At 41.9% G+C, this 27,209-nt stretch overlaps 1 protein-coding gene across 1 annotated transcript in view; it reads right to left on the bottom strand.

Moving 5' to 3' along the window:
* The window catches only part of CNTNAP2 (contactin associated protein 2), a 1,044,505-nt gene that overhangs the window by 648,309 nt on the left and 368,987 nt on the right, over nt 1–27,209 (bottom strand). Inside the window, exon 2 of the mRNA XM_080975740.1 lies at nt 1,600–1,719. Coding sequence (XP_080831866.1) covers nt 1,600–1,719 — 120 coding nt within the window. The remainder of the gene's footprint in view (nt 1–1,599; nt 1,720–27,209) is intronic.

The raw sequence follows: 27,209 nt of genomic DNA, 5'->3' as shown, positions 1-27,209 counted from the left end.
ATATACAAAAGGGAGAAAATACAATTTCAAAGATTACAGAATAACCATATAAAGAACTGGCTCATCTTTAAACTACTGAATAGGCCTGTTTGCCTAAACAAACAACCCCCAAGAGTCACCTGAAGGCTAGAAGCGAGGATGCTGGCCAAGCCTCTGCTAGCACAGCAGTGCTTTTGTTCTGGGGGGATGCTGGGAGACGCATACCCCTAAGCATTATGTGAATATAAGTTTGGCCTCATTGAGGGGCAGTATTTCAATATGAGTAGAAAAATGAGAGTACCTCTAAATATATATTTTTTGGGGGGAAGCACAACAGCACAGTATTCCATTGCATGGGTCCTAGTTCAGGGTTGGGGAACCTTTGGACTGCAAGCCAACCTTGTCTCACTAGGGAGTCTGATTTGGCGCAGGAGGTCATCTCCCTCAAACAACACCCACATCTCCATCAGCTGGCGTCACCAGTGATGCCAGTGGTTGTGCAGGAGGGCAGAGTTCCATTCTCTGCAGGATTTAACCCCTGTGCAGCAGCCAGCAAGCAGGAGTTAGATGCTCCTCAGTTTGACTGGGCATGCCTGGTTCCTCCTGGGAAAAGGCACAAAGAGCCAAAGGAAGCATCTGGGTTGGGAAGTGGCCCCTGCTCCCTGGGAAGAGGCACATGAAGCGAGAGCAAGCAGAGCCTGGGGGTGGGGGGTTTCTGACATAGCTGCTCAAGGTAGAAGTCCCTTGCAGAACAGGTGTCTGCACAGAAGCAAGTAAGGTGGTTACACACCCCTGTTGGAGCCAGCTGAAATTCTGTAATGGGGGGGGGGAGCTAACCATGCTCCTCCAGGTGACCTCAGTGATCAAGCTGGGATATAAGGGCTCACCCAGGCCTTAAGAATATGCTGGCCCCAGTTGTCCAAGGGTTTGTATATCAACACAAGATCCTTGAACCTGGTCCAGTAGCAAAGGAACAGCAAGTGCCTAGAAAGGGGAACTACTTGGAAGACTTGGGTGTTTGCTCTCTATGCCTTTATATGGGCCACTGAAGCAATGGGAAGGCCTAGGCTAAGCGGCTGCTTTGGGTATCAGGAAGGTATGCAAGTTTGCCATCTCCTTGCTGCTGTGGCAAACTGTGCAAAAGGTTTGCTACAAAGGCTATTTTCTCTCTTGAGAGACCAAATAACTTTAGGGAGAACAGAACATTAGTAATTCCTCCCAAATATTTTTGTTTTGTTCAAAAACATGGGCCTGAAAGAGAGGGGTGTTGATGACGCATGATGTGCTACCACAGGGTCATCTGACAGGCGCTCCAACTTATTGCATATGCTGCACATGAGCAACAGTCATGCTCCAGCTTTTTGGATGGTGAGCATGTCACTAAGATTATATATTACTTACTGGATTTGCATATCACCTTTTTATCTTTTTAGGTAGCTTACATAGCACATTATATTTCTGCTGAAATTTCATAAGTATTGCAAGTAATTTATTCCAATCTGTGGTGTCAGTCCTAAGCTTCCTAAAAGCACCTTTTTATTTTTGAAAGTTTCATTACCAACCTATTATGCTGTTAGTAGTGGATACTTTTTGCAACTGACGTGTGCACAAATCTCTTACCTCCTCGTTTGTTTAGCTTTGCGAAACCTGGTGCATAACTGTTGGATGCAGACGGCATAGATGACGAGCTGCTGAAGAAGGAGGGGGCCAGGCCTGAGACCAAGGGCTCCTCACATTTTTCTGAAAGACAAAGAAGAAGAGTGCTGTTTCAGGGATGCGTGTGCGGCCACACTCCCCAGTCACCCCAGTGCTCTGCAGACCATTCTGTTAAAAGTTATGCAAGCAGAATTTCCTGATCTGGACCTCATGCAGAGTAGGAATCCATAAGCTCCCCACAGCAGGAAAGGATTTCCAAAGTTTCACTGCAAACTGTCTTTAAACTTGTTACAAAAACACTGTAAATAAAAACCAGAAGATTGCTCATCAACAACTAGGAATGCAATCCAGTTTTCCTTAGGTTCTTCCTTGTTAATATAGTCTAAGAACTATTCTCTGTCTGGTCCCAGAAAGAGATTCAAATAAGCAAGTTGCTTCCTCAATATGCTAACAGCTTCTGAGAGAATCCGAGACTCTCAGGGATGAGCCATCGATTCACATAACATTGGAACAAAGACTCCACCACAAGCACCTTCTGCACCTCCACATAACATTTTATCATACCCTCCAACATTTCTCTAATGCAAATAGGGATGCCCTATTATATGATGGGCGGCTTCCAACATATATAAAAGCATAATAAAAATTTTAAAACTTCCCTATACTGGACTGCCCTCAGATGGCTTGGGAACCAGATAACTCCATGCCCTCCAACATTTATCTGATGAAAATAAGAATGGCCTACCATACCTGCCAATATTTATCCAATGCAAATAGGGAAATCCTAAGGAAAAGCAGGACATTCTGGCATCAAATCAGAAACCAGGATGGCCTCTGTAAATCTGGGACTTTCCCTGGGAAATAGGGACACTTGGAGGATTTGTTTTATGCCTATTGCATTTACAGCTTTCACACATTCTAGGCCATGTTTTAGGGCGCATTCACCACCTTGCCCCTGCGACTGAAGGCCTGTGACATGCGTGCATGACATCAGCACGCCCCACAGTGTGCACACAGGATGCAAGCACACCTCATGGCATGTGTGCACGGCCACCCTGGAGCTTGGGGGGGGGGCGGCCTTTCCTCTGAAATTGGGGTGTGTACCCCCCCCGGCCCTCCCTACTTAGTGCCCCTGTTTTAGGGTATACAGAGCACTAGCCAGGCCTTTATGGCCTTTTTGTTGCCACTCTTGAACAGGATGTGACCTAGAAAACTCGCAATGCTGTCCTGCAGGTGCCTATTGCAGTAGATAACTTCCATGGCATCTTGTTTGCTACCACTACTCTTTTCATTGTGGGAGCCCACTCAGGCCCCCAAGAATACAGTCAAAAATCACCACTCTGTAATTATGCCACACCATACAAAGTCTTTCTATTGGTCAAGTCATCCAGACACACTTCACCAGCATGGTGGGAAAGGTGCCTTTCTGACACCAGCGGCCCTCACAACAATCTCCCCTGCAGGCTGCTTTGTATGACCAGCATCCAAAATGCTTGCAGTAAAACTGCAATAATCCCCTCTCACATCTGGCCAAGTGGCCAAGAATGTATAGAGTCATTCCGACTCACCTCGTCACGTAGGTGCGGCCCATCCTGGTGGCTGCACTTTTACCCACATTGTGAGGAGCAAGCCCACACCCTCCAACATTCCTCTGGATGAAAATAGAGACATTTTTGTCCAAGGACTGTTGGAGGGTCTGCTTCCCCTTTGGCCCCTGTGCTTCTGCCACCCGCCCCCCCCCCAAATTCTCACTCAACCTGCAACTGACCCTCATTGACCCCCTCTTTCGGTCCTCCCTCAGCCCCTCCCACAGAGTATACACCAGCAGGACACAGCACGTTCACTGCCTGAAGAAGTACTTCTGGCAGTGGGACCCTGTCCGCCAAGACACACACCTGCCCACTCCCAGGATGGGATCATGTGACAAGCGGGTGGCTCTCTCTCTCTGTCTGTCTGTCCATCTCTCTCCTGCCCTGAAGCTGCCCTTTCAGCACCTGTGTTTCTGCTGCCCTCTGCCAGGAGTTCTCACTCCCCCCCCCCGACCCTCTGTGCTCCCCTACCCCCCTCCCTGAGCATTTCCTATCTAAAGAAAGGCAAGAGCACATACACACCCTCCACCGCCCCGAGAAAACCCCTTAATCACAATTTTATTTTATTCTTTGGTGGCTTTACAAAAAGAAAAACACACAGCAATATATACATTGTAGAAAGGAGAATTTTTTTAAAAAATAGAGATATATATTTTAAATCAGGACTCCTTGTGCTCTGCTCCGCTCCCCCTTTCTTCCCGCTCAGCACAGCATGCAAGCCTGGACCCCGGGGGTGGCAGCCTCTCCCCTTCCTCGCCTGCTCTCCAGCGGCCACTATGAGGAGGAGGCTGGAAGTGGCGGCCATGGAGAGGCAACGGGGCGCTCCCTCTCAGCCACAGCCATTCGGGACAAGCGCCGGATCATCCTCCTCCTTCCAGGAACAATCAGAAGCCAGGATGGCTTTGGTAATTCCAGGACTTTCCCTGGAAAATCAGGACACTTGGAGGGTATTCCAGCCTCTAGGATAATATTTAATAAGCAATGCATAGAAGCCACTGACACAATTTCCTGGCAATTTCCATACATGTCAATGGGTATTGTGCACACAAACTGTACATGGTTATTGGGGTAATCAAAATAGCAGCAACTTGTCCATGCTTAAGCCATGATTTATCAGGGAAATAACTCATTTGCACTCTGTTAATCGTTAGAGATGCAGCAAGAAGTGAAATTTAAGAGGTCTAATCTGTTTTTGCAGTAATCTCAATAATCCTTTTAAGCACTTTACTTCCATTGGACTCAGTACAGAGGAGAATAGGAGCCAACTGCTAGGGGGCAAGGTCCCTTTGCCTCCTCCCATAAAATATTTGAGGGGGCAGGGCTGATGGGCATTGCCATTCAAATAGTGTGTGTGCACTGCATCATGTGATCGATTACGCATACAGGCACTCTGTGCAATGCTATCTTGCAAAGGGGGGGGGGATAACATTGATGCAGCGTTGCTTTTCTATATGGTATCAACTTTTGCAACCAGTGAAGAAGTTTGCAAGTGTACCCATTCTGAGCTGGTATTTAGGAGGCCAGTGGCTACGTGACGCAGTCTTTACTAGTACCAAGGTGCAATAGAGACACATATAAAAAAAATGAAGATGCTTTTTTAAAAAAGTGTTTTGAAAAATATATTGAATTTGCCATAAACTCACCTTGGCCATCTAGTATCGCATTTGTATAGATGCACTTTATATTTGCAGCTGTATAGCTGAGTCCCAAATGTAGTGTTATCATATATAAGTGGAGCATCATATGCTACCAAGGTGATTCCAACATTGCAAGAGGTTGGACTAGATGACCCTTGGGGTCCCTGCCACCTCTGCAATGTTCTGTGTGGTTATTCTTTTCCCAGCAGTTACGATGTGACCTCAGATGAAAGTAGCCCTAGTACAGTAGTGGTAGCTGGGAGCCTTGGGTTATGAAGCTATCATTTCCTTATTGTGTTGATTTGGAAGTTCTACCAGAGGAGACCTCCAGTGTTATTAGACGCTCCTTGCCAATATATGTTACAGCGTGGAATTTGTTTCTAATTCTATTTTTGAAGATGTGGGTCAAGAAAGAGAAACAAGCCTCCCTTCCATGCTAATAAATGTGGCACCATCTATTTAGTCTCTCACAAGCTCTCTCTACGTAAATTCAACTCTAAATCAATTTGCGAGGTGAGAGAGAGGGAGATTCTCAAAATGAGCAAGCTGCTAAGATAAATTGCATTAAATCTGAGCACATAGCTTGCAATAGTGTGTACCATACATGAGCTAGCTAAAAAATAGAAATCAAAAGTGGCTTTTGCAGGGTTGAGGCAACATTTGTAACATTGTCGGAGCTCCACTATGCTTTTTCACTTAACCCTCGGCTGAAAGCCAGAGATGTTATAGATGCCACAAGGGAAAGATTCCAAGAAACGCAGAATCTTTTGACAGGTTTTGCTGTTTTTTTCAGAAGGGGAAATATCCAATCTTTCACTTACTAAAAGTGCAATCCTCTAAGCCTTTCTGTTGCTGAGATACAGCAGCCTTCCTTATATAAGTCAATGTACTGTATCCTGTTAATCAATTATGGAACACTCTCGCCAGCCAGCGTGACAGCGGCAGCAAAGGAATAAACGCTACTCTATACCATTTATCTCAGTAAGGTGTTAACTTCAAAGACAACCTGGGACCATTTAAATGTTAACATTATGAAGCAACAGCAATCTTCCAGTTTACTCCACTTTGTCCTAATAAGATCTGGCAACAGTGTCTTTAGTTTCTCACATGCTCAGTGCAAGAAGAAAACAGGATCTGTTTTCTGTAGCCCCAAGGCAACAAATCCACTTTTTTGCAGTTCGGAACTGAGGGTGAAATGGACTGAAAACTATGGGGTGAATACGTCTGAGCACCCTGTAAGCAAATCAGGAACTAATGCTCAGTAGAGAAATTTATTATTATTAAAGGTAAAGGTGAAGGACCCCTGGCAGTTAAGTCCATTCGCAGACGATTCTGGGGTTGCGACATCTTGCTTTACAGGCCAAGGGAGCCGGCGTTTGTCCGCAGACAGTTTTTCTGGGTCATGTGGCCAGCATGGCTAAGCCACTTCTGGTGCAACGGAACACCCAAACCAGAGATGTGCACCAAAACACCGTTTACCTTCTTGTCGGAGTGGTACCTATTTATCTACTTGTACTGCGTGCTTTCGAGCTGCTAGATTGGCAGGAGCTGGGACAGAGCAATGGAAGCTCACCCCGTCGCGAGGATTCGAACTGCTGACCTTCTGATTGGCAAGCCCAAGAGGCTCAGTGGTTTAGACCACAGCGCCATTATTATTATTATTATTATTTATTAATTAAATTTGTATACTGCCCTTCATCCAAAGATCCCAGGGCAGTACACAACAGAAAAATACAAAATCATGATAAGGTTGTGCTTCATCTGGTCCAGAGCTGCTAGCCAAACTAACTTTGTATTGGGTGAGCCTCCTGCGTGATTAGAATCCATCAGTCCAAAACATTCCCGTGGAAACTTTGCTGAGCTCTACCTCCACACATCCCACCATCTTTTCACTTGAAACTTCAGCCTCTGATGCCCCTTGATGGATATTCAAGTTTTAGGGAACCCTGAAAATGTGGGTATCAGAACTGGAGGGGTGGAAAGCAGCACAGGTGAGCAAAATTCAGGGAAATGTGACATTAAGTTCCCCCATTTGCAAACCTGGCAAATAACCAACTATCTTTGTGAGACCCAGCGAAAGGAAGACATGCACAGTGTCTCTTCGCTTTTTATCTGCTGTTTCTAGCCAAGCTCTCACACATACATTGTCCTTTTATGTTTTCCATTTTCATTCTTGCTTGAAGATGCGAATGAGATTGCTATTGAGGCAGGTTTGCATTTAGCTTCATGAGCAAATGAGCCCAGCCACAGCGGAATCATTTCTGTGAACAGGTCTGGGGCTCAGCTGTAATCTGAAGATTAGAGCCTCACTTATTGATCCTAAGGAATGCCTCATATTCCACCCCAAATTGCACAGTGTCAATAGAGATAAAACATTATTGCTCCAAAGACTTCTGGCTCCTGCCACTGCCATGGCAGCTGAAAGAAGATAAAAGAAAACAGCTGCTTTTCCTACACCCCAAACTGAAGCCGAACAGAAGGAACACATTAAAAGATAGGACCAAGCAATTGGAATAGAGTTGCTCAGAAAATATAATTTCTGAAAGCCTGTAAAAAAAGAAAATGCACACACACTATAGTTAACCCTCTTTATTTATGTTTAAAATAACAAGAAAGGCCTCAAGAGATGCTTTCAAAATACTCCACGTCCTAATTTCACCCCCAAAATGTAAAGCTCCAAATTGCTTATTTTTTTCTTAAGTCTCCAAAGTTCCACTTATTATTCCTCTATTTTGTACAGAACATGCACAGTTTGCCACAGCCTTCAACTTTTCTGCATATATGTGCACTTTGCTACAGCAGTGCAAAAAGGCAATATTGAGAGTACACATAACAAATGCATCAATGTTATTTTTGTGTGGTGTTTCACTGATTCACAGGAGTTCATGTATGCATTGGTAAAACACCACACAAAAATAATATCGATGCAATCTTATTATCATATCAATATTGGTATTAACATATCAAGAGTGCTTCTTTGCACTGTTGTGTATCAGTGCACATTGGTAAAATAAGCAGCAGGGGAGAAGCGCAACTAAACTGAAGGAATTTAAAGCAGCAGAAAACTTTTCAGTCTCCAAATCTGGAATTAAATTTAGAAATTATTTTGGTTAAACTGAAAATCCCAGATGAGTGAGGCTGCACCCCTATATTCACACACCTGGGAGTAAGCCCCATTGAACACAATGAGTCTTATCCTCAGTAGAAATGTACAGGATTGTACTGCAGCACAGTGGGAGAGCAAACCCATGGAACAATAAAGGAACAGAACGGGGGAAATCTGTTCATTCCAGGGCTATTCAGATACATTCAGGTCATCAAATTCCTGGCTCTTATACAGACTTCTGTGGAGGAATCATGGCTGTTTGATGTCTCCTGTCGAGACTCTTAACAACAGAGATAATTAGGTGGTGATTAACGATAGCTGCTGCCTATTGTATTATCTTTGAGGAACAGAGATAACAGGGATTAACTTCCAATGCTCTGGAAGGGCTGTTCTCCTGCTGTGGGACCGAGAAATCTTCAAAGAACCCAGACAGCTGAGTGATCGGGGAGCAGAAGAACCACTTAATACCCCTAGGGATCAGTCCTAGGGCAAAGATCAGTGAAGCCTCCCTCACTTCAATTTTTTATGAAATTCCTATAAATTACTACTGAGAATGACCCTCTGCTGGTTAGAAGGTTCATCTGAAATACGACCCAATGACTGGCTTAAGACAAAGGGGCTCAAAACAAAACAAAAACATGCTCTAATGATACATACTAAATAAAGTTTTTAAACAGCTAAGAGATTCTCCAACTCTGAGAAATTTTCATCTTATTTTGTTCTATTCTTAATCCTGCTTCACTAGTGAATGTGCTGCTTGTAATGTGAAACTACATGGCTGCTCACTGTGAGGGTGGAATGTTAGGAATGTAATTTATTGATAAGCAAGGACTGTGTGGATTTCAGAGAAAGCACTCAGTATGGTAAAAGTACTGAAAAAACATCCCACTGATGGTTGGTGTCATGCAACAATTATTTAATGAGCAATTAAAAGAACTAAGAGAGAAGGTGCCTAAAATGGTAAATGGAAAAGGATTAGACAAAGCTGAGGCTGGAAAAGATATGTCGCCTTTGGGAAAAAATACTGATGGAGGTTTGCCAGAGCAGGAGATTGGAAGGGTAAAGCTAGAGGCAATGGATGATGAAACTGGGAGAACCTCCACACAGGTGACAGAAGGAGTGAAACAGCTGTGATAAGAAATATCCTGAGCTGGCAGGTATAGAGATGAAAAAGAAAGAAATGACTCTGTGTAAAATTTGCATGCAGATGAAGGTGATAGCTAGCTTATGATGAACCTTGGGAAGCAGGAATGGGAAGATTTCCCAGGGTAGGGGCTGAGGGAAGAAAGGGAAGCTCCCAGGTGAGAGCTGGGAGGGTTCACCTCTTTCTGTGTGTGTCAAGTCTTCCTATAGGGGAGGACTCTGCATTCTTGTTTTTTTTTCCTTTTTCCTTTTTGTTTAGATTTGTTAATTTTTTTATTGTAATGTATTTTATTGTAATTATGAAAGGTTGAGATCTTGGGGGGGGGGGAGGAGAAATTCATTGCTCAAATACATAACATGTATTTATTCTCATATGTGTGTGTGTGTGTCTGCATTTATATACAGCCCATTAAACAAAGTTCTCTTGTTTAGGTAAAATATATAAAAGTGCAAGAGCAAGTGATGCTATATTCTAGAATAAACAGCCCATGATGAAGATGGCTTTTATCAGCTGACAGGACTCACTTGAGACTGGAAGGTGACCCATTGCATTACTGCACAGCTTGTTGCAATAGCTAGCAACATTTTTGCAGAGGATGTGAAGAAAAAGTCCTGCTGCAACCACACAATGCTCAGAAACGCCTTTATTAATGCAAGCAGAATTGTGGATCAATGCATTAATTTGCTCTGTATTCTCTTCTGATGACAAGAACCATGGTCCTTTGAATTTAAGAGGTTACAACTTTATTGTCTGATAAGTGGCACCTGTCGTTGAAAATTGGCAGTAATCTTCAGAGATGTTACCTAAGGCCACTAAGAATGCATGTTTGTTTCATCACAATCTCCATTCTGTGGAAAGTCTGAGGACTGTTTACAGACATGCACTTGGAGAGTCATTACCCTTTATGTAAGGTGGTTGGACAAAAGATGTCTCCCATTTGATCCTGTACAGAATCTTCAAAGATAGAGATAGAGATATGAGAGAATATTTTATCACAGGTGAAAGAAAAGCAAAGAGTTGTGATTTAATTTTAAAAGGCAACATTGGGAGGAAGTGCAGCTGTGAGTATGCTTCTCAGAATTAGTAGTATGGTTGACTTAATGAAGAAGGTCCCAGATTTAATCCCTGAATTGCCACTTTAAAGGATGAGGACAAGTCATAAGCTCTGTTTATTGCCTGTTTTAGAAACTCTTCATACCAGAGGGGGCAATTCATGTAGTCACTAGGAAACTGGCCATGATGAGTCTTCAAGCCATTTCCACGGCACTTCATCTTAATTTAAACCATAAGACTGATTATTTCCAAAGCCTCTCCTAACTTGCCAACTATTAAAAATGCTGGTGGATGAGAGACCTTTTCACACTTTTTTTTGGGGGGGGGGATTCACATCTAGGGTTTTTCCCCCCTTCTTTAATGTATTTTTATTAAAGATTTTCTTGATTTACAAAAGTATGTGCAATGTGTCTCTCTCATATTTTTTCCGTGTAACATTTTTACAAATCAGTTTCATTTGTTGAGACATTAGGAAGAAGAGGGGGGAGGGGCGAAAGATGGGTGGGGGTGGGGTCGGGTGACAATGTTTCTATTTTACTTAATGCATGTAGGGTTTGGTGTCAGTGTTGCTTGTGCAGGTTCTCTGCTGTTCTCTGCTTTGGTGGTGAGAGAGGTTGGGGTTGGACATCCGGGGTGGTGCCATCGGCAATGGCGGACTCCCTCTGAACTGGAGGGACCAGCTCCACGGGAAACGGGTCTTTTCCGCTACGGCGAAGCGGGGACCCATTTAAAAATCACAGGCGGATGAAGCCTGTGACCATGGGACTCGGCGGGCACCTTTAGTGCCCCCCCAACCCGCAAAGGAACCCACTAACGGGCTCCGGAGCGAAGAGGGGGAAGTGGCGCGGTGCTGAGAGTCAACTGCTTCTTCCGGGGAGCGAAGCCGCACAGCCGTTGCCGGAGAGCGCTGCCTTTTTCCTGGGACAATTTGGCTTTTAAAACAACCACCCGTGAGTACTTAAGTTTTGGACAATTGGACTCTAAATAAGGATTTGCGAGCAGAAAGGAAAACTGGACTTAAAAGTTTAATTTAATTTGGCACTGAAACAGGAAGGTCTAAACAGGAAGTCAGCCTTCCGTTTCTTTGTAGATAGATTAAAGCAAAGACACGGCAAACTAGAGTTCTGAAAATCGTTTCTAAAGGATTAACTTTCATCATTTAAAATTGTTGAACCCCCTTCGGAAGCAGGAGAAGAGGGGGGATTTTTTCCGGACTGTTTAAACCTGCAGAAGTGAGTGTAAAGTAAAGTAACTTTCCACCGTCTTGATCCTGGAGCGGGGTGTCAGGACTGACGTTTTTTGAAGCTCAGTGACCAGAGACAAACGTTTCTGACAGATAGCTAAAGGAAGAGATACATAGTGATTCCATTGTTCCCCTTCGCATTTTAAAGGAACAAATATTGACAAAATATCTGAAAAAGGAAACTTTGTTGTTAGATTTGTCTTTAAAAGAAAAGAACAAATAGAAGTTTTTCCCCTAGAGGGAGCCTGTGAAACTGTAACCAATTTTGAATCGGGGAGCCCGCAGCTGTTACAGATTACGATCGTGGGAATAGACTTCTGACCTTGCAGGACAATGTATTCAGAAGCTCTGTTGAGTGCTTTCTGTAAAACAAGTGCCCTATTGGAACAGCTACATGAGAAGATGGATTTTATGACTGATGCGATTAGAAATTTTGGACAGGCAGTGGGAAATTATATAGAGCCCACCCAGGAATCAGATCAGGAGTGTGCCCTGACAGAACAGATGAGGGAAGAGGATGTTGCTGAATCTTGGGCGCCAGAGATGGAGGGAGTTGTGGCCCAGCAGGAACATGAATTCTTGGACTTGACAAATGAACTTGGAAAAAGCCAGATTTGGAAAGATAAAGTTTGGTTTGGCTTGGAAATGGGGGGTTGGATAGACCCCCCTATGCAGGGATGTTTTGACTTTCCAAGTCTGGCAATGGGCCGTGAGATGTTTGGGGTTGTGGGGGCTCTTAATTCTGGAGGGATCTTGAAACATGTTTTTAAATACCACATGGAGTTTAGTGTAGACTATGGAAAAGGGGCTGATTTGTCGAGAAGGGTCAAAAACACTGTGAAAGGAGCAGGAGATAAAGCAAAGTACAGGTATAAATATGAAGAAGAGCTGCGGAAGGGACATGGAAGAGATTTAAGGGCCTCGGACATAAGATTACCAGGTTAATGAACTAGATTGATGGGATAGAAAGGACTGACAAAACCCGGGACCAGGAGGGAAAGACGCTGGATGAAGATTGGAAGAAATTTTTTTTTATTAGGATTGTTTTATAAAATTGATGAATGTTAGAAAAATGTTGGAAAGAAATTATTTGGCTTTAGCAAAAATGTTAAAAGAATTATGTAAGAATATGTTATGGTTATGAGAAATTGGTTTAAACAAGATCTAAGTTTTAAGTTTTAAGGTCTTTTATAGTAAGAGAAGGTTAAAATAGATTAAGGTAATGTAATGACAGAATATTATGAAAAATGGAAAGGATTTGCTGTGACTATTAATAACTAGGATACAAAAAAAGGGAGGAGTGAGGAGGTCAAAGAAAGAAGGTAATGACAGTCAAGGATATGAGAATATTGGATTTGTTTTTAAATTTTTGTGGCTTATTTTTGTTTTTTGATTGTGTTCTGTTACGTGTTTTGTTCTTATTTTTTGATTTTGATTTTTATCAATTTGTATTGTTTGATTGTGGTTTGTTTTTCTTTTGTTTTTTCTCTTTCTTTTTCTTCTCTGTTTTTTCTGTAACTTTAAAACTCTCAATAAATATCATTTAAAAAAAAGAGAGAGAGGTTGGGGTTGGCCTAGGGTGTGGTTGTTTGCTTGTGATTGGCTGTGGTGATCTTTGTTTTCGTGTGTGAGTGGGGTGTGTGTGTGTGTTTTGGATCAGGTTAGCCATATTGATTTGTATTCTGTTGGTGGATTTTTGTCATTGTCTTGTTGGGCTGTGTGTGTGATAAAGGGGAGCCATACTGGGGTGAAGGCGTCTTCTTCTATTTGTCCCTGTGTCAGTTTCAGTTTATTGGTTAATTTTTCTAGTAAGGCTGTTTCCCATACTATTTGGTACCATTGGTCCATGCTTACTCCTGACAGGTCTCTCCAGTGTCTGGTTATGATGTTTCTGCCTGCTGAAAGTAGGTAGGTTATGAGTTCTTTGTGGTGTAAGTGAGCATTATTGTCTTGGAAGATGTTTACTAAGGCCAATTCTGGGGTGATTTCTAATAGTTGCTTGGTTATTTTACATATTTCTCGTATGGTTGTTGTCCAGAATAGTTGGATTTTGGGACACTCCCACCACATATGGAGGTGCACCCTCTCCAGCATTTTAGTGAGGTTCCTGGGCGTATTATCGCTAGTTTTCTTGGTGTTAGGTACCACCTGTAGATGAGTTTCAGAGTGAGTTCTTTTCGTTGATATGGATTTAAAGGGGGTTTAGACCACATTCTGGTCCATTGAGTGGGGTTAATCTCATAGCCTATGTCATCCTCCCATTGTTTTTTGATTGCATCTAGGGAGTTCGTGGGATTTTTGAGTGGTATTTTGTATATTGCGGATACCATCCCTCTACTGTGTCCCTTTGTTGTTAGGAGGAGGTTTTCGAAGGTTGTCAGGGGCCTAGTTGCTGCTGATTTTACTACTGGATTGTTTAAGAGGGCATGTAATTGGTGGTGTGTTAACCAAGGCATTTGGGTGTCTTCTAGTTTGTCTTGTATTTCTTGTGTTGACAAAGGTTTGTTATTTTTATAGGAATCTATTAGGCGATATAAGCCTTTGGTTTGCCAGGTTTTAATCTGGAGGTTTTGAGCTGCATGGTGGAATAATGGGTGGTACGCAAGGGGAATTAGTGGGGTTGGGGATAGTTTGCCTATTACTGTTTTCTATGCTTTGAGCGTTGTCTGTGTGTACAGTGGTACCTTGGGTTAAGAACTTAAGTCGTTCTGGAGGTCCGTTTTTAACCTGATACTGTTCTTATCCTGAAGCACCACTTTAGCTAACGGGGCCTCCCGTTGCCGCCGTGCCACTGCTACATGATTTCTGTTCTCATCCTGAAGCAAAGTTCTTAACCTGAGGTAATATTTCTGGGTTAGGGAACTCTGTAACCTGAAGCATCTGTAACATGAAGCGTCTGTAACCCGAGGTACCACTATACCTGTTAAGTGTTTTGGGAATTTTCCTTAGTTCTTTTCACTCTTCAGAGGACAGGAGAGCCCCTATTCATGAGATAGAAGGAGTGTGTGAATTCAGTCAATAATTTATATGCATATTACTAGCCAGGTAATCTTGGCTAGTAAGGGACGCGGGTGGCACTGTGGGTCAAACCACAGAGCCTTGGGCTTGCCGATAAGAAGGTCGGTGGTTCAAATCCCCGCAACAGGGTGAGCTCCTGTCACTTGGTCCCTGCTCCTGCCAACCTAGCAGTTTGAAAGCACATCAAAGTGCAAGTAGATAATAGGTACCGCTCTGGCGGGAAGGTAAACAGCATTTCCGTGCGCTGCTCTGGTTCGCCAGAAGCGGCTTAGTCATGCTGGCCACATGACCCAGAAGCTGTACGCCGGCTCCCTCGGCCAATAAAGCGAGATGAGCGCCGCAACCCCAGAGTCGGTCATGACTGGACCTAATAGTTAGGGGTCCCTTTACCTTTACCTAATCTTGGAAAACAACCATTTCCTGGACCGACAACAACTGGTTTCTGCTATTTTGGATTGTGGTTTAATTTCACTGCTTGCTACTTTCCTGGAGACTGCTTAGGGGTAACATGAATTGCCCAATTTTGGTGCACATAATTTCTTAAATAGATTATAATAAAGCTAAAAAAGAAAGTAGTTATATTCCATGAAGACACTACCAACTTTTAGATAAATGTAAGCAAGAATCTGAAGAAAAGTATGATAGCCCCAACCTATTTGTGTTTCCAGTCCATGCCCACATAACTTTAAGATGGTGCAGTTCCTCCAATTTCACCCTGCCACATCCAATCCATATATGCTCTATGCATTGCAGAAGCTGCCTACCTGGCTACTTATCAGTTGCCTGCTGTTGCCAGCAGAGATAAAAGCAAAAACCGATAGGTGCATAACTGATAAATCATGCTGTGTTTCCTTGACAGCTTTTCTCTTGGAGGAAAAGACAAACCATGTCCTTACAACTTTCCCCTTAAGCTTTTACCCAGGCTTTATTCAACTATAAATACTAAATTCTCTAAGATTTCAACCATTTCAACCAGACATCTACCCACACCACCTTTTTCTTCTGTGCAAAGGAGAGGGGTGTCCCAGACTACGTATTTTCTTATTGCCCCTCTGATGTGTTAATTTCTTGCAATCTGCAAGCTCTGGTGTTTAATGCACCAAACACTTTATGTCCCAATGATGTACTGATTTCTGTGGAGTATTATTAAAATGTGTCAGCTGAAAGGTTTCTGCAGCAAGCCATCCAGAAATGCATTTGACTTGTTTCCCTCACTTACTGCCATCAACTGGAAGGCACACACAGCTCTAATCACAGAGACAGTTTTTGTAAATGCTTCCTGGAACAGCCTCTGGTAAGAAGAGAATTCATATCTTTAAAGAAAAGAATCTGCTTCCTTGTGTTATTAATCTGTATATTCAGTGTTTATATATCAGGTTTGGCATTCTGACTTCTGTTTAAGAATATTTGCCCCATTGGGTAACTGTGGGCAGAACTAAGGTCAAGGACAAAGCCTAATGGGTAAGAGGCAAATCTTCCATGAATTAATTGCATGGGATATTTCTTGGAGTGAGGGGCATATGAGGATTGTTTCTCATAAGTATTTTTAGAAACTTAAAAATTAAGTTTTTTTAAACAACAACAACAACAAAAGAATAGAGGAAGGATGGAATCTGATGAGTTGGGGATTTAGATCTAACAGCCTGTCAAAATCTAGAGGCTGATGGTCACCTGACAGAGGACACTTTCGGAGATCAGATCAATAAAACAATGGTTGCTTGGCATCCTTTCATCTGGTAAGAGCAGGAGAGAACCTTTTCTGAATGCTTACAGATCTCATTTACATATTAATATGAGATTATTATTTTTTAAAAAATTAAAATGTGAAGTATTTTCAACATATTTTCTCTCATATTTTTCTAAACATATTATATATATATTCTCTCATATTTTTTCTAAACACACACACAGGCTAAGGACTGGGGAACATCTGAGACGTGGGAAATCTAATAGATAACTTTTGAATCCACGCCTTAGTCTAGAAGGTGCAGATCAGGTGAGTTTAGTTTATAGGAATTTGCAAAGACTGAATTCCTCACACATCCCCAGCAGAGCTCTATTCCTGCTGGTTTGGCCACATTGCAAGATGTGATTGAATGTAGCACCTGTCCTACTTAAGTTGGAAGAGGTCCTTCAAGTCTAGCTCCAGAATATTATTATTTTCAGGGATGAAAAGATTGGCTGGCTCTCTGAGCCAGCCATTGCCTAAGGGCCTCTAAGCCAACCAAGGTGGGGGGTTCTGCCTCCTGATAGCAGCACCCGCTCCCCTTCCTCTCTTTTCTGTCGGCCCAGTGACTGCTTCTGCCCAAAAGTTTGAGTCCTCCTCTCCTAGTACTGTATTCATAATCAAAACCAGCCATGTATTCTGGTGCTAACTGATCATCTCAATCAAAACAGTTCTCTCTGCTGAACTCATCGAGGCAAGGCAAGTTGTTTTCCTTTAACTATTGATTATTGATTGTGATTGACTTTCTTCATTTTCCTAGGTCAGCTGACCAAGGTGGTGGCAGAGCTTCTGAAGTCCACATGAATGGTGCAAAAGGCAGCAGTAGAAGCAAGAGGACTGTTTCCTTTCTCTAGCCTAGCAAAAGGAGGAGGCTGAAGGGCACATACATGGTAGACAACATATACTGACTAGGACATAACTGGGCTGGGGGTCCTTTGGGTGGATACATTAATGGACCTTCCTGGCAGTGCCCTCAACTCTAATTGCACTCGCACAGAGATTCTGTAGCCTTGTGCAATTTCTACACTATAAACATCAGTGAAATACTGTATACCTTCCTTCCTGAGCATTCATTCCAGCCTTTGTCCAGGGAGCCTTGGTGGCTGAAAGAAATATGTTTATTAAACTTCTGCCAGTAAAGGACAAATAGGGCCACTTCAAATGTTAGCATTTCTTACACAGAAAACAGGCAGTAGAAACTCATAGAATAGTTGCACCAAGACACAGCTATGTTAAGATGGCACATTACAAATCCTGAAGTCATACCATGGAGCTATCAAAGCACCACTGGCAGATATACTGCAGAAAAATAACAAGAAGAAGGATGTTAGCCAAACAGCCAAGCAGCTGGAATTACATAAAATGGAGGTAGCTTTATCAAAGAGTACTGTGTACATTTCTGAACATAAAGAAATGTGTTCATAAAACACTGAAATTTTAGCAAGCAAATCTAATTTAGGAATGAATCATAATGAGTTTACAAGAGGTGGGCAATTTTCCATCACTGTGCCCATGCGTGTTAGAAGAAAACTCTTATTTCTGATTTCTCTTCCAGTTATATCTGCTATGCCCTTTTGGTGTCATATTTTGGCTTGTTTTTAAGGTGGCATCATAGAATTTCCTGCTGTCAGTGCTATTGCAGACATTCCCCTTCATGATGTTTTGAAGACTTCTAGAGTAAATTATTACTTGTATGTGTAAATGAACCAGGACAGATCTGTCCACGCGTTCAGCTGTCAAGTGCTGAATGAACAGGTGATGTAGATGTGACTGATGTGGATGTGAATCAGTATTCTTTGGGATCATGGCACTTTTACCACCACAACATGTGAAATAAAAACCGTAAAATAATACAAGACAGAAATTGTATAGAAAATTAACACACATCCTGTGCACTCAGAATTCACCACGATGTTGCACCAAAGGAGGACATAGTGCCTTGACACCTCTCTCCTCAGCATCTGTGGTTGCAGCACAGAAAGTCCTCCATAATGGCTCTGAATTCTAGTAAGCCAAATGTGGCCCCTCAGAAGTTTCCATGAGAAGCAGAAGCAAAGTGGATTCTTGCTTATCTGTTACTGCTGAAACTTATGATCTGGTAGTTGGGGGCATTTTCCCCACTTCTTTTTCTTTTCTTTTTAAAAGTTATTTACGTTAGCAACCTCCAGTGCATTTTGTGGCAATAAATTCCCCAGATTAATTATAAAATGTATATGAAAAAGTGCTTAGGTCTGTTCGAAATTAACAAAGATTTCTATGTCATGGGTGATATTGTGCCTGTACATGCTGCTGAGTGTCACTCATCTGAATGCTGAGCTGCCTCATTTCATTTGATACTTTATAATAAAGAAGCCAAGGCAGATTGAAAGCTGGTGACAAACAGAGTTTCTCCGTTAAATAAATCACAGCACTGTATTTCCTGAACTGTGCAAAATCCATGTGGCTGAGTCTTTCTCCTTCAGGGTATTAAAATGTCCAAATACGAGCTTCAAGCTTTGTAACCAAAGCTGTATATATGGTGCATGAGCAATCTTATACAAGTGATCAGCAGGCTGACCACCTTAGCACTATTCAAGCATGCTGGCTGCAAATATGTGCTGGCTGTTAAAGAGGCGTAGCAGATTCTTTATGCTGAAAGGTCAAACAATGAATTGAATTCTGAACCTAATGGTGGGTAAATCCCCTAAATTAATTTTTAGAAGGTTTTGCAAAACCAGACAGCGGCTCATTCAGCTCTTATTGGGCCATTTCATTTCTAGATTTGCTATGCTAAATTTGTGTGTGTGTGTGTGTGTGTGTGTAACATAAATTTCAGTGGTAGATATAAAACTAAGTCTGATTTTTATTTTATTTTCGTTGAAAATACTGATGGCCCCCGCCTTCGTATCTTGGTTGTTATTGGCAGGAAATGTCATCCTGGAATGAATCCAAACTGAATAGCTAAGTGAAATGCCTACCTTGCTGGGGTCGGAGGAAAGGTTGTCTGATTTCTTTCAGGATTTGAACTTTACAATGAAATTTAAATAGGAAATGCTTTTTGTGAGAGTTTTGTTAAAGCTCTACTTGAGTAGTGAAAGTAAATGTTACTTTACTTTTTGCAGCATATACATACACTCAACATTGGCACAGATCCAGTAGAAACTTATATTGTTCTTATGCCAGTTTAACTGTCATGGCTTTTCTCAAAGACTCCTGGGAACTATGGTTTGGTGGGTTTGCTAAGAATTTCTGATTAGAGATCCCTAGTCCCCAACATAAAACTATAATTCCCAGGAAACCCTGGGGAGATGGAATGAGTATGCAATAAGAAGGAAAGGGGCAGATGGGACCCATGAACCCTGGAAGGTAGCAAATCCAAAAGGAAAACTCTGGTCCTAAACCCTACCCTAATCCAGAGTGGAGTCCCTAAGGTGGTTGGATGGCATCTTGTCTGCCTCCTTCTGGCAACTCCTGCAGCCAAGCTGGGGCCAAACAACTTGCTCTGCTTTCCTTTGGGCCCCATCAGGGCGGCTGAGAGGGGAGTCTTGTCATCTGGTGGTGTTGCCATATTGCAAAAAGTGAAAATCCGGACAGAAAAGTTCTTTTAGGCAAATTTATATTTTATGCAAAATTCAGTGGTAATTGTATTGAAATTATTACACTACAAATACAATGCTTTTTATGGAAACCATTTGCAAATTCAACAACTAATTGCTCTCTGTACAATAATGCACTCTATAAATATCAAGTGATAGCACATACAAAGCATGGAGGTGTTAACATAGAGTATATTGCAAAGCATACTATCCACCATTTCTCCTGCCAATCCCCTTATTCACAAAAATAAATACAAAATAATTAGGCAAAAATTTTTCCCCCTTGGTAGGTAATGCCTTGGTTTGCCCTAATGGCCCCACGTCCACATGCGTGACAGTGTGACAGACAATCAAACAGCATTGTTTTCCCTGCTCCAGAATGCTCATCATTTAACTATATATTAGTTATTGCTCTTAAAGAATTTTCTCCTTCTCCAACACATAATCTATGAAGTGCAGACCCTGTCAATACAAGCACTTCCTATTATTGTACCATCATTGATATGTACAATTAATTAGTCCAAAGGCATTTTAATGCCAACATTTTGTTAGTTTGTTGTTTTAATTGTGATCGTATTACTCATGAGGGGGTTCATTTGCTGGAAATTAGTCAATGATCACTTTTAGTTGTTTATGACATTTTATTGTATTTATATATATATTTTCCTTCTTCAAAATTGCTGTAAGTTGCCTTGAGACCTTTGTGGTATATGTCAATGGATGTGTAAATGAATAAAGAAATAAATTATGATGATTTTGCATAGAAACTTATAATTAGCACCTGTTGAACATGTCAACCATGGAAAACAGCATGCCAAAAATAGCAAATCTTACAAGCAAAAAGGATCTTGGCTGATAAAAGCAAAACTAAATGGCTATGCACCATTCCAAGAAAGACAGAACTTAATGAAACAGACTATTTTTGAGGTGGTGCCTTCAAAGGCTGCACTAAGAGGCCTATGGTAATATCCCAAGTGGGGCAATTGGAAGAAGTCCATCCTGGTGTTGCTTGTCATTTTCTAGCCCATCATATCAGCATCAACTGGTCTTGGCTGCCGCCCAAAGCTAAACAAAAAAGGGTATTTACATGCAAGTATAAAAGTAAACATTTACTATTGCAGTCTAACATATGGACTTGGCAGATAGGAAAGAGCAGCTTTCAAAATGGGGCTCTTACAAGAAAGAGGAGCAGCAACAATGGCTCCAGTCTGAGAGCAAAGAGAGTTGCAACATTGCTTCAGCCAAGATTCTCAACTGCTCTTGAGAAACCCTATTCCTGTGACCATTCCTTTTGCAACCTGAAATTAAGAGGCAAAAAAATAATGGAAGTAGAGAGATAGAAATGGAAAATACCCATTCATTTCTTTTCCATATTAATTTCATTAAAATGCCCTTAATTTCTTTTACAAAGTTAACTTTTATGACCAAGCATTTTTTTCAGGAGTGTAGCCTGACTGTGTGAAGAATTAATCTTGTCTTATAGATGAATGAACATGATCTGAGGAAGATAAAACGAATCACTAAGTGATTGCAGTTAACCAAAAAGTTCCACTTTGCTCCCTTATGGAGAATGATGGAATATCATTTTATTGAACTCCATTATCCTAATGAGGAGATATTCTGCACTTGATCTTAGCCAAAAGGCTGGAGAAGATGTTTTAATGACTTGCTGCTGCTGCTTAATGAGAAGATTTCATAATTACTGAAACTACATCTGTTTGATTAATGAGCTTCTTGCAGTATTCATGCTTTCCCCCACAACTCTAAGGAGGACATACATTGCACAAGACATTCACATGCATATAGGATGTGCATATAGGTCATACTGTTCTCCAGTCACATTAATAAGCCATGATTGTGAAATAGATCACAAATATTACAATGGAACTGATTTACAAAAGCAGAAGTCATGCAAGGCTGCATAACTCAAATTAGGGTTCTGGATGAAGCTGGGATGGCAACCGCAGTGAGAAGATGTTTTTGACTAGGGTGCCAGGAACAACCCCTTTGAGAAATTTTATTGATCAAGCAAAACTAATTCTGCTTCCTTCAAAACCTGTCAAATGATTCTCTCAATTTAACACTGAAATGCTATATTAGCTTAAATATGGTGGCAGCTGTAATTCCAAGTCCAAGTCTTAACTGATTTTGATTACTGTGATTTGTGTAATGGACAAAATGCAGGAAAATTTAGGGCTATGTTTTATTTTTCAAAATCTGCATTTCTAAATGATATTTGAGCAAAGAAGAGAAGACCAAGGAAATGTAAAACAGATTGAGTGAATCAGTTCTGATGCACACATTGGGCTAGGGGCTCCAGATTAGGTCGATTTGTACAAAAATTTGCAAAAATAGCATTCTGAAAACATCCCTAGGAGAACTGTAATCTGAATTAGAAGCTTTTTTTTGTTTTTGTTTTTAAGTGGCCCACTATTGGTAATAAAGTGACAGGAGCTGACCTTTAGTACAACTGAAATTAATGGTAATAATATACCACTAAAATAGAACTAAATTGGACTGCATTCAAGTACAGGAGCTTAGTTGGCTTATCAGGCTGAAAGGCTCTTAAATATTCAGCCGGTGTGGAAATGCAGAAGGCTGGTGACACCACCAATAAATGTTGGGGAGGGGAAGAGCCTATTAAGAACACCCATAAAATGTTACAGAGTTTTAAAACCCCATAAAGTCCCATCCATCCTTGCTATAATTTGTCTCTTCTTAACAAACATCTCATAATATATGACAGCTGCCAATCATTTTAATGTCAGCAACCTACCATCATTTGTTAAAGCCACAGGGATGGACACACACACACACACACACACACACACACACACACATATTATTGACAAACACACAGGTAATGGAAAATGAGAAACAAGAAAGACTTGTTACATTTTTTAAAGGATCCTTTCTAAAATACTTTATGTTAACCGCAGTATAACTATAGAGGTGGTGTGTGTATAGCAAGGTTTTCACGGGGGGGGGGAGGGGTGATGTAGGGAAGCAAAGTGACACCAACAATGGGGACAGCAGAGAGCTTAGATGGAGTAGAACAGTAGGATGAAATCCCAGGAGAGGCTGTCCTTCCAGAGACAGCCTCAGGGGTGCCAACTTGAATAAAATATTGGAGCAGGTAAGCCCCACCTCACATAATCGCACCCCCCCCACACCATTTGAATGGCAGTTCCCATCAACTTTTGGGGGTACCCAGGCCCCTCAAATATTTTAGTGGGGGAGCTGCAGGGACCTCAGCCCCAAGGAGTTGGCTCCTATGGACAGCTGACTCACTTCCAGCTTTCTGAGCAGTGAACATCTCCCTGCTTCCAGTGATAAAGTCTCTTGGAATATTGGCCAACAGAAATCTGAGACTTAATACCAAATTCTAAAACAATTCAAGTACTATGGAAGCACCAAAAGTGCAACACTAAAAGATTGTATTGTAATATTTTTGAAAATGACAATAGAAGGGTGTAAAGTTCCAAAGTGATAGACTATGGGTGATGGCCAGCGGTGACTGCAATCTATTCCCCCTGCTCTGGATGGACCCCCAACCCCGGGGGGGGGGGAGTGCGAGGGACTGCCAGAAAGGGGCTTACTTTCCTTCTTATTTGATACTACCCTACTGTACATTCTGAAGGGCAGATGAAGACATGCATTTTCCCCCTTTAACAACAACAAATTTGCAACAATAATTTCCACTTGTAGATTCCTTGCATTTTAAAGAGACAAGAGCATACATGCAAATATCTGCATAGCTGTTCCCAAAGTCAATTTACCTTGTGAGAATGGATGTGTTATGAGCAACAAGAGGTTTGCAAACAGTTTACTGTGCAACTTGTTGAGTGTCAAGTAATTATGCAACAAGTTGTACTGAAAGAAAAATTATGAACAAGGTCTATTTTTAAATAGGAATGATGTACAATTAAAAAATTCATCTATGTAATATGCAACAAGGATGTGAAATGATACTGATTTGGAAATTTTGAATCTGCTCTAACAATGGATGAATTGATAAGTGGAATGTCATCGTTTGGCCAAGTGAAAATACATATCTGTGAATCTAAATGAGAACATCCCTGCATGCTTACTCCACAACTGATTAAATGTGCATTGTATCTTGTGCATGAGCATCTAATCCTGAGGAACTCTGTCTGTGTGAAAAGCAGTCCACAGATGGCTCATTTGCGGCACACATTCTCAAGTGATATAAATAATGTTCTTCAATCTAATGTTTGTTTTATTCAATGAGAAACTCAAGGATGAGTCTCGCAGCATCCAATCCAGTGATTCCCCTCTCCCTGTCCAGTTTATTTTAGGAAATATATTTGCACCACCCCAGGCTAATTTACTGAACTCTGTTTGGCTTCAGTGGAAGGGTGTAAAAATCCAGCAGCAACCAAACAAAGGGGGAAAGAGCTAGCTGCAAAAACTTTATAATTAGCCAGGCAAAGGAGGAGAGGCAGATGGATGATACATTCCACTAAGTGTTATCGTGGAGAAATGCCAATAGCAGCTGATTACAGGGGTGGGGGCGGGGGGAGAGATCTGGTGGTTGGGAGGGGGAAAGGAAGAGGGAGGGAAAGCAATAAATTGTCCTTTGTTGTTATTGCTCTCGTGATCAAAATGATTCAAAAATACAGTGTATTTGACTCTTTGGAGAGGGAAGGTAAAACATTTATAGCTCATTAGCTTCCATAAATTAAAACCCATTTTAAAGGGAAGTTTGTCATCACAATATGCAGATGCTGTGAATGCATGAATCATTATAGGCAACTGTAGACACTCCCACCTCCCTTCTGATCCAGCCCTAGGGATACAGGACCCGCCCCCCCCCCTTTCTCCTTCTCAGCCAGATGCAAAGACTCCCTCTGCTGGACCCGGCTATGAATGCCGAGGGAAGGTGGGAATGGTCACAGCCAGTAGTTTCAAGCTTGCTTTAAAGGTTAAGGGGACGTCTTTATGACACTGCTCCTGCCGGGATGCAGGTCCATCAAATCCACCCATATCCCTATGCTATCAGGACTAACACAAAGCTTTCTTCCCATTTCAAAATACGTAGTGAGCAAAAACATTATTGCTATTTTTTACCTTCTCTCTGTACAGATCTTAGCACTGTTCTCAGGCTGCTTCCCCCAGTGTCAATGAATTCACTTGGGAAATTCTCAACAGGAAAATCCCCCACAGTATTTTAACACTCCCCCCCCTCCATTTCTCCTCTCTTCCTCCGAGTCATAGATTTCCCCTCTCTCTAGATAATTATATCACACTTTTCTCTGCCTAAGCCATGGGTTAAACCACTGAGCCTAGGACTTGCCGATCAGAAGGTCGGTGGTTCGAATCCCCGTGATGGGGTGAGCTCCCGTTGCTCTGTCCCAGCTCCTGCCAACCTAGCAGTTCGAAAGCTCGTCACAGTGCAAGTAGATAAATAGGTACCGCTCTGGCGGGAAGGTAAACGGCGTTTCCGTGCGCTCCTTTGGTTCGCCAGAAGCGGCTTAGTCATGCTGGCCACATGACCCAGAAGCTGTACGCCGGCTCCCTTGGCCAATAAAGCGAGATGAGCGCCGCAACCCCAGAGTCGGCCACGACTGGACCTAATGGTCAGGGGGTCCCTTTACCTTTAAGCCTTCACAAAGTGGCTGACAACACTTAATATAAATACTAGTTACCAATCAAATACAATCCATAAACAAATACATGACAAAGTTAAAAGCAGCTGAAAAGGGGAGGGACCAATTTTTTTAAGTCTTTAAGGGACAGATAAAAATCCAGACATTTATATTCTAGTCAGACAATGTAGGCATAAGAAATAAGACTCACAAACACCCCTTGGTTGACCCAAAATAAGGAAAGTCCTGCACCCCACCAATAAAAAAGTCATCATCATTTCCCCCTCCTTTGATAATTTTCAAATACAGTTTATTTTCTCACTAATTGATGGAGAATGGTCAGTAAAAAATGTGGGGAAGCTTCAGCACACACGGCTTGAGACGGGGAAAACCAGACACCACCATCCCTCATCTGGACCTTACGCACAGTAGAAATGAATGCTCTCCCTCACAAGAATGAATTTCAAAGATTTACTGTAGAACAGTCTTAAAATAGTTACTTTCTATTTTGTAATGTTTATTTGTAGCACATTGAACTTAAGCAAGGAAGCAATCCTGTCCCGTCTTCTTTTCTGTCCTTAATATGGTTCAAGAACTTTCCTCTCTTTGCTCAGAGAGAGAATTCCCAAGCAAGCATCTTGTTTGTTCAAGATCTTGAGCTGAGCACCTACTGCGGCTGAACCCGATGACTGACTGAAACCCTGCGTTCCCAGGTGTCATTTTCTGCTGTGAGAGATCTCTGCTTCGGTTTCAGGGATGAGTCATCAACTAGCCTTCTCCAGCCTCTCTTAATAATAATAATAATAATAATAATAATAATAATAATTTATTATTTATACCCCGCCCATCTGGCTGGGCTTCCCCAGCCACTCTGGGCGGCTTCCAAAAGAATATTAAAATACTATAATACATCAAACATTAAAAGCTTCCCGAAACAGGGCTGCCTTCAGATGTCTTCTAAAAGCCTTTGATGCCTTTGCTAGAGGTAAACCTATTGTACCTAATGCAAACCTATCTGCATGGCATTTTTAAATACCCTGAACTCAGACATAGAATTTTGTGCATATTAAACTTACACCTTTAACTAGACTGACTTTGAAGCCTTTACAGCAAGGGATAAAGAAGTTGTGGCCCTCCAGATATTGTTGGACTCCCAATTCCCATGGTCAATGGCCAGGCCAACCACATCCAGAGAACCACGGCTTCTCCACTTTTGCTTTACAAGGACATCTTCTAGCTTAGTAGTGTAAAGAGATTTCATTTCTACTGTGACAAGTTTCCCTGGAGTTTCCTCCATTGACTCAAGCTTGGTGCTGCTGTGCAGGCTGAGCACCCAATTCCTCTCAGCTTGGTATTTCAGGATCAAATGCTGACACAAGTTTGACTGCTTAGCAATAATACAGGGGAGGGTGCAGTCTATATCCCACCACCTCAGCAGGGATGAATCTGGGCTCTTAAAAGTATAGGGCTTTCTAGTTTGCAGTCTAACCCTGCACACATGCCATTCAAGAAATTTCTCTTAACCATTTCTTGAATAGAGAAACCTGCCACTGATATTTTTCTATATGCCTCCAGTACGACCACTGAAGGACAGCTTTACCTTTAGACAGAAAATTGCCAGTGCTGTTGACACAAACTATTTCCTTCCAGCTCTTATCAAACCTAATGGCCGACAGCAGGAGACAAATGGAAAGTGCCAGTTTAATTGGGGAGGTAAATGCCATCACTACTCTGAACTGTTAAATCAGTGTGAAAAAGGGTGAGAGTTGATGAAGGAGTTCCATTTAATAAAAGGTTCCACAAGAACAAATAAGGTGTTTTTGCAAAGAAGAGTTCTTCGATGCAAATGGCTCAAAACGCTGGAGTGGAATGGT

This window comes from Podarcis pityusensis (assembly GCF_964106645.2).
Source record: "Podarcis pityusensis genome assembly, chromosome: 12".
Classification (NCBI taxonomy): domain Eukaryota; kingdom Metazoa; phylum Chordata; class Lepidosauria; order Squamata; family Lacertidae; genus Podarcis; species Podarcis pityusensis.
This window is presented reverse-complemented; position numbering and strand designations above follow the sequence as displayed.